Below are 8,977 nucleotides of genomic sequence, written 5' to 3'. Positions count from 1 at the left end.
TTGGCAACTCTGTGCACCGATATATAGGGAGGGCGCGGAAGTAGACCGGTTCACGGAGTCGAGGGTGATTGTGCTCCCTAAGCCAAACAAAAATCATGACCTACCGCAATCCTATAGGCCCATTACTTTAATGGATCAGGACTATATATTCCTAGCTAAAATTATTGCTAATAGAATGCAAACATTCCTCCCAATCTTGATCCACCCCACTCAAATGGGTTTTACACAGGGAAGACATACGGTTAACAACGTACGCTGAGTGGTGGCAGCTACGATGGCAGCCCAGAATCCCATACAGCTCCAGGTGCTTTTTCTGGCTTGCATGCCGAAAAGGCATTAGATATGGTGTCTTGGCCTCTTCTACACACAACCTTAGCTGTCCGTGGTTTTGGAACAGGGTTTAGACAGTATATAATTAACATGTATACCGAAGTAACAACCATGTTGACCATTAATGGGAAGAACTCACAAGTTCTAGGATGTTGGCTCCTTATCGTGATACACCATCAATTTGGACAAAACGGAGGCATTACTTTTGAGTGGGCCCCGGCGACCCATCTGGACTAGGGCTTTTCTGTTTGGAAGGAAAGGGCCATAACGTACTTGGGGATCTCCATCCCTAAAAAATATCTCAATTCAATAACTACAATGTAAGACCCTATATTTCCTCTCTAGAGTCTACTCTCGCAGTCTGCAAACACTTCTCACTATCCTATGTGGGAAGAATAAATAGTCCTTAAAATTTCCTAAATTATTATACAAGCTTCAAATGTTGCCCATTTACATTAGACCCAAGGATGAAAAACAAACTACCTATATAGGAATTTTATTTGGACTAAGACTCTCCAGGATAGCCTGGCACATATTGCACAAACCATAATCTTCCCTGATATTAAACTATACAATATCGCATACCTGATGAGTGGTGCGGGATTGGCTACACTCATCGCGATATACCTCCAGTGTCTATAGACCAATCCTTCACACCACATATAGCACTGCCAAATCTACTACACACCACACATGAGAATCTCCCCCAAGCAGTGAAAGACAACCCACTTATGACATGGTGAGCATGGTGCAAGTCTGAGTCTGTGTAAAATGCCCCCATCATTCTTGACTCAGTTAACATTGGTATTAAATCCCTGTTTTCAGAATGGGTCCTCATATCCAATCTTCACCTGCTGGCAAGCGCAAGGCATCACTAAGGCTACTTTCACTCTGGCGTTTTAGCTTTCCGTTTGTGAGATCCATTCAGGGATCTCACAAGCGGTCCAAAACGGATCAGTTTTGCCCTAATGCATTCTGAATGGATAAGAAGCCGATCAGAATGCATCAGTTTGCCTCCGTTCAGTCTCCATTCCGCTTTGAAGACTGACACCAAAACGCTGCTTGCAGCGTTTGGTGTCCGTCTGATGAAACGGAGCCAAACAGATCTGTCCTGACACACAAGCCAAACAGATCTGTCCTGACACTCACTGACGCAATCGAACTGATCCATCCTCCATTGACTTTCAATGGTGTTTAAGACTGATCCGTCTTGGCTATGTTAAAGATAATACAAACGGATCCGTTCTGATCGGATGCAGACGGTTGTATTATCTGAACGGATCTGTCCATGACTGACCCGCACAAAACGCGAGTGTGAAAGTAGCCTAACATAGGTAAACTTATAGATGCGCAAACTAAATTGGTTAAACCAATCCATGAACTACAGAATGAATACCCAAATGTAGCTTTCCCCTTTTTCCCGAATTTGCAGGCAAAGTGCTACATTACTAAGGTTATCTCCTCCATGCCAGATATTGAGTGGAGTCTGTACTTGAAGAAATGGTACTTGAGCCCTAGTAAAGGGAAAAAAACGAATCTGTCAATTAGAGCTTCCTACATATACCTTTTGATTATACTACGTCCACAGTCTCTATGACAAAGTGGAAGACTGAGATGCCACAGGCTACCCCATCTGTGATACCTGGGGCACTTGAACTCTCTCATAAGTACTTGCCTGCGGCGCGCTATGTACCGATGGTTTTACAAATTTGCCATAGATCCTATTTGACTCCGAGGAGGGGTTTTAAACTGGGTATGGTATTTATGACTCTACACGCTGTTTTAAGAGTTCTGAAACAGGATCATTGATTTTACTAACACTCATTTGACTAAATTTACCCCACCTGACCCCCTTTGGGCTTTGTTCGGTTATCTGGACACAGATAAATATAATTGTACCCCAGGGTGCTGGAAACTGTTGCATTTTGTGACAGCGATGGGCACCAAGGCGATCTTGCAAGTTTGGCTAACACCTACATGTCCCCCTTTCAAAATATTCCTGGAGAAACTCTCATACATTATGCGTATGGACTGGGTTGAGGTCTCACACCAAAAAGACAAAAAGGTAAAACTCTTCTTCCAGGTGTGGGAAGGCTTTATTAACATACTACCAGTACATGTATGTAAGGCTATACATGAGCGCTTTTCTGTGACTACTTGGTACCAGGAGCAGGTGTTGACAGGTGAAGAGCCAGTTCTGTTGACCTGAGGTCAGGGTGGGTGGTGGGGGGTGTGTGTGTGTGTGTGTAGAGCCCAGATAAACCCGAGCATTTTTCTTTCTTGCTGTTGCTTGCTTTTCTTGTACTTAACGCCCATGCAATGTGTAAATGTCATAAGAAATTACTTGCTGTCCACAGGCGGACTGTATGGGTTCATTACACCATGGACTTGTCTGGGTCAGGTGTTGATATATGCTGTTGTGTTAATCTCACTTATGCCGAATGTATGACTCCAATTTGATGACCTGTCTGTATGACTCAAACACTGTAGTCGATCAATATGTCTTAGACTTGTCAAAAGACAGGCATAGATGATGACCAAATGTTCTTTGTTCTTTCCTTTTCCTTTCTTTTGTTTGTATTCATTTTCTAAAACTGAAAACTTAATAAAAACTGTTTAAAAAAAATTCATGTTTGGTATTGTCGTGTACGTAACAACCTGCTCTATAAAAATACCACATGATCTAACCTGTCAGATGAACATTGTAAATAAAAAATAAATAAACTGTGCCTCACAAAAAGTGTAATATGGAGCAACCAAAAATCATATGAACCCTAAAATGGTACTAACAAAACTGCCACCTTATCCTGAAGTTTCCAGAATGGGTAATTTTTTGGGAGTTTCTACTCTAGAGGTGCATCAGGGGGTCTTCAAATGTGACATGGCAACTTAAAATTATCCCAGTGAAATCTGCCTTCTAAAAACCATTCCTTTCCTTCTGCGTCCTGCCGTGTGCCCGTACAGCAGTTTACGACCACATATGGGGTGTTTCTGTAAACTACAGAATCAATGTAATAAATATTGAGTTTTGTTTGGCTGTTAACCCGTTTTTCCTTTTAATTCTTGTGGAACACCTAAAGGGTAAACAAAGTTTGTAAAATCAGTTTTGAATACCTTGAGGGGTGTAGTTTCTAAAATGGGGCCATTTATGGGTGGTTTATATTATGTAAGCCTCACAAAGTGACTTCAGACCTGAACTGGTCCTTAAAAGATTTGCTTCTAACCCTTCTAACGTCCCAAAATAAAATCTCATTTACAAAATGATCCAATCGTGAAGTAGACATATGTGAAATGTAAAGTAATAACTTTTTTATAAATTTGCTATTTTTTTAAATAAATGAAATATTTTGACTTAAATGTACCATGTCATGAAGTACAATATGTGACGAGAAAACATATTGTATGGGTAAGTAAAAGCGGTTTAAAGTTATCACCACATTAAGTGACGTGTCAGATTTGCAAAAAAAATGGCCTGCTCCTTAAGGTGAAAAATGGCAAGGTCCTTAAGAGGTTAACTTAAAGGGTAAAAAACTAGGTCTTTGCTGGTATAAACAGTCAACTTCTACTAACCATGCCCCTCTTCTCAATATATAAATATATATATTACCCAAAAATTGGGATGTTCATACACATTCAGGCCTCTTTCACACTGGCGTGTGTGGCCCGTTGCCGTATTGCGGCCCGCAAAATGCGGGCTGCAATACACGCGGAATGCCCACTGAATGGCGCTTATCACGGATGCGGACCCATTCACTTGAATGGGTCTGCAAATCCGGAGATGCGGAATGGTGCGGAAAGGAAGCCCTACGGACTGCTTCTGTTGGGTTTCGTCCCGTACTTCCGTTCCGCAAAAAGATAGGACATGTTCTATCTTTTTGCGCAACGGCCGGATCGCGGACCCATTCAAGTGAATAAGTCCGCGATCCACTGCGGCTGCCCCACGGACTGTGCTCGTGCATTGCGGTCCGCATTTTGTGGGCTGCAGCAGGACCACGGGCCGCACATGCCAGTGTGAAAGAGGCCTAATATTGTGGGTTACGCAAGTCCATAAATACCCTCTTAAAACTACATTTTCATTATATTTGTCCATACATATTGGGTCTTTTGTTTGTTTTTCTGACTTATGAATGTACTTTTTATTTTTATTTTTTTTAGAAAATGTGTGACATTCCCTCTCCGATCTATGATGAACTGGAAAACAAAAGCACCATACCCTTCACTCCAGAAGCAGCCAGAACCTTTTCAGTGTGCTCTCTAACATATTCAATGAAGCCCCTGCACAGCTCAACGATATGCGAAAAAATCTTGGAAGAGTGTTCTGACCAAATCCCAGCCATTGCCCCCTCAGGGGAAATTGCACCAAGTAAGTTTCAAGCACTCAGTACAATGGTTTCTAAGACATTTTTTCCTGGAAAATGGAAAGGAACGGATACTAATCGGGTGAAAGAAAGTGATAAAGCATTAAGTTCCCATATAGGAAAACGTTCAGCTCAAAAAAGGACCCTATGTTCTGATATTGATACAGCATGTCCTGTGTCCAGCAAACAAAGCTCAAATCAAGGACAAATGGAAACACAAAAGTTTGGAAAAAGCAGACTACCTCTTCTTAAAAAATATGCTCCTCTCACTGACGAGGACAAGCTTGGAGACACCAGAAGAAGCCTTACCACAGAATCCAACTGTAGTAGATCTTCCATGGGTTCTACACCTTCTACACAAGAGACAAATATGAAAGATTTTGAAATTGTTGCACAACAAGAAACCCCAACCAGCGGGAGGGACAAACTCGCTGTCCCTCGTTACAGTCTTCCTAATACTTCTCCTAATAGTTCCTGTGTTGTGCCAGAAGCCAACCCACTGCCAACTAAGAAAAGCCAAGCAGCAATTGGATCATCAGGAGAGTTTGGCCCAGAAAATGCAGCAGTAACGGTGGCTGTACGTGTCAGACCTCTGAATGATAGGTAAGGTTGATGTTTTTGTGTACTGCAAATGTTTCATAACGTTAGCTTTGCCATACGTTATTTATAATAAGTGTCTTAACCCCTTGGCCCCATACTCAACTACACTGCTACGGCCCCGATTACCTCAGTGTACTCCTGTACAGGATTCAACGTGGGCCCTATTTATGGAGAGTACCTCCATACGTATGGTATGTGATGAAGCATGCCATAATTTTTTTATTTTTTTTCGGATTTAGGTGAAAAATATTGGCAAATAAATGTACAGTATGATAAATACTCCATGCATGACTATGGAAACGCTTATTACTCTTTACAATTTAGATCCCTAATACAGTCCTGTGCATGAAGCCTTACAGTTTTTGACAACTTAAATGGCACAGATGTGTGCACTTTTATTTTTGTTTCTAAGCAGAACAGAAATATTAGTGCCAATGTGTACATAGCCAAAGGGTAGCATTGTAACTAATTTATTTCATTATACTTTCTATTAAATCCCTGAAAATTTACCCCCTCCCCACCAATTATTATTGCAGCACCTCTTCTCTGGCTGTCTTGAATGCTGGACCGCCTCTATTGAATGTTGGAAGGGGGTGTCTAAAGCTGGTTATTTGTTTGTTGTCTGCTAGCCATAATGCCCCAACATGCCATGTAGATGTGCTGTATACATACAAACTGAAACAAGAGCGTATGCCTCAGAAAAGCAAACTTTACAACTACCATGGAGCCCTGGACAGTGGGGACCCAGTTCTTTAGCTATTGATGTAGTGGTAGGAGAACTGCCCCAAAGATCGTGAAAAGAGGCAAACAAAGGGCAAGGCCTTCTGTCCTGCATTGATCACGTTAGTACAGTAAAGGAGATGGAACTTTCCTACTGTATCCCCTGTAACCTCTCCCCTTCCCAGCTGCTTTTCTTGCCAAAAGTATGATCATGGAGACCTTGGCAATAGGATATTTTGATATATCCCTTGTTGTAGATTTGCCTTGCAACTAATAACAGTCAGGTTATCCAGACACCCTCTTAATTCCTCATTGAGGCACTAATTGGTGTATATAAAAGGTAGCCATAGGTTCCAAATTTTCACTCAATTCCTGATGGCGACAATGGCAAATACTTTCAGTTTCAGAAAAAAAAATTTATATGCATTTCTTCTGCTTCCAGTTCTGTCCATATCATGAAGTATTCAATTTGGCTTAGCACGTGTTAGAGAACGTAACACCAATCTCTAAAAAACCTTCATTAGCTACCAACATTAGAACTATCAGGTATGCAGATAAATAATGGAAAAGCATTGCCAAGGGCTTCTGTGGTAAAAGTAATACCACAGGTTGTCCTAGGTTTGTGGCCCACATGGCTACCATAGTTCTGAGCAGCTGGACACAAGACCATATGCCATGATGGTTTGACTTGGCAAGCTATCACTGTAATTAGGTAGTTAGAACCCCTTGGGTGTGCTGGTACAGAGTAAGCTTAAATAGTGCTGTACTTTAAAGTTGGAGTCTCTCCATTGTCTGACCAGTGTTGAGCTTTCTTTCCCACCACCATTTTTATTTTTTATTATTTTTTTAATAGAGATATTGATGGTCTTAGATGCCTCTTACCCAATCCTTGACCTCTATTTCCCCAGTTTAGTGTCCGAGAGGGTCTGCAGCACTGCCCACATATCAGGTCAAAGGGATGTTTTAGATAGTGTGTATTAAAATGTCTCCACATCTGGGCAGGAACTTATTTTCTTAAAACTGTTTGTTTATTTTTATTTATTTATTTTTATGCTTTTCTTAGAGAAATCTCAAGTGGACACAAAAGTGTGGTGTCTGTGACCGGACAAAATATATTTGCTAATCATCCCCGGAGCCATCAAAAGATTTCCTTCCAGTACGACTTCTGCTTTTCATTCCCGCAACCTGGAGACGCAGTACACGACACTCAGGAGAACGTTTACAGACAGGTCGCACTGCCTCTGTTGTGCAGGGTCTTCCAGGGCTATAACGCGTGCCTGTTCGCATATGGTCAAACCGGATCTGGGAAGTCTTACACGTAAGCTGGGCTGCCACACAACGATATTTGACGCATCTGTGTTTAAAGACTAAACAGCTTTGAGGCAGTTTTATCATTGCACTTTACTCTTTTTGAGCTGAAAGTAAGGATAGACCACAAATATCCAAAACCTGTAAAACACCTTTTAGATAGTTTTAAGATCTCTGCTCGTCTGTGAATGTACATTTTCTTGTTTTATGTTAGAAGCTGAAAACCTTGAACATTTAAAACTACTTGGGTTTACAGAATACTTGGGGTTCACAAACTATTCAGCCTGTGGTCTGACATATGTTTAGAGGTTTCCATCAGGGTTTCTATCGCTTTTAATGGCAAGAACTGCTCAAAAATATTCTACTAAAACAATGGCATCCTGGAAGAAGCCCCTATGGACCTAGTTATAAGTTTAAGCGATTTTCCAAGATGTTCATATCCATGACATAGTCTTACAATAGGTCATTGGTATCTGATTGGTGGAGGTCTGAGTCCTGGCACCCCTGCTGATCATCTGGTTTAAGAGACTGGTGCTCTAGTGTGGGCTGAAACCTCTTCCTAGGCCTGTGATATCACATTTTTAATCAAATGGCCTAGGTGCACCTCAGTCTCGTACAAATCAATGGGGTTGATCTGCAATACCAAGCACAGTCACTATCCAAAGGACTGAGTTGTGCTTGGTAAGCTCAGAGGAGGCCCCAGCATTCACTGGCGTGCCATGGCCTCTTCAAACAGCTGATCATCAGGGGTGCAGGTAGCTGGATCCCCACAGTTCACATGAATTAATCTCACAACATACTTTTTATTAGATTTACTTCCTTAAATCTTGACAAAGGATTTTAAGCATTGTGTGATTGGAATATGTGAACTGGGAAGATTTAGAACGGGTGGATGGGAACTAAAACTGGCCCCCATGTTGTAGATGGGTCCAAACTGACAGAATGTGGGGTAACTGAAGTAGATGGGACCAATGCAAGTAAGCAGGGTCAGCAATACAAGTTCAAATATAACAGTACAACACAATATAGTGCCCCAGAAGCTGCCCTTTTCTGGTGGCGTGCACCAGCTTCCTCCTCGGCTTGCAGTTGTAACACCACTCTGGGGTCTTACCACTCCTGCACCCTGCTACTGTCTTTAATGGTTTAACATAAATGTCGTCTATGTATTCTGTTCCAGGTTCACCACAATGTGCATCTAGAATATTGTTATGCAACTGTTTATACATGTAATATGGCTGGTTCACCAGCAAGTGGCAGCGTTTCTGGCAGAGCTACTGTATTTTAGACAGAATGGAACTTACCATTCTATTCTCCCCCCCCCCCCTTTTGGGCAGAAGTGGTCCAGTCCTGCTTCCTAGCAGGAGGGGTGGCAGTTCTAGTTTGGGCCGGTATAGACTCCATGTTGAAGCTGACAGGACACTAACCTATTCCTTGGCTGAAACTGAAGAGTGGAGTGCAGCATAAAGAAGGAATCAAAGTTACTAAGCAAGCCTGTCAGTATAACGGAGAGAAATAGATTTAGCAGAGTTGAGTTTGCCTTCCAGTTCATGCTAAAGCCTGCTGGAACCAAGACAAAGCATGAAAACTGTTTGAGAGGAGTTTATTCAAGTAAAGCCACCATTGAACTTAATCTCAAGGTCTTTATTTTTCCTCCATCCCTC

The 8,977-nt window shown here is 41.9% G+C and overlaps 1 protein-coding gene across 1 annotated transcript in view; it reads left to right on the top strand.

Annotated features, from left to right (window-relative positions):
- Positions 1–2,266: 2,266 nt before the first annotated feature.
- LOC120978039 (kinesin-like protein KIF14) overlaps positions 2,267–8,977 on the top strand; it is a 129,270-nt gene continuing 122,559 nt past the window's right edge. The window contains exons 1-3 of the mRNA XM_040406279.1: positions 2,267–2,395; positions 4,486–5,291; positions 7,072–7,326. Of these exons, the coding sequence (XP_040262213.1) occupies positions 2,267–2,395; positions 4,486–5,291; positions 7,072–7,326 (1,190 nt within the window). The remainder of the gene's footprint in view (positions 2,396–4,485; positions 5,292–7,071; positions 7,327–8,977) is intronic.

Source organism: Bufo bufo, chromosome 8, assembly GCF_905171765.1.
Source record: "Bufo bufo chromosome 8, aBufBuf1.1, whole genome shotgun sequence".
NCBI classification, from domain to species: domain Eukaryota; kingdom Metazoa; phylum Chordata; class Amphibia; order Anura; family Bufonidae; genus Bufo; species Bufo bufo.
The sequence above is the reverse complement of the archived record's forward strand: the minus strand, read 5'-3'. Positions and strand labels throughout refer to the sequence as shown.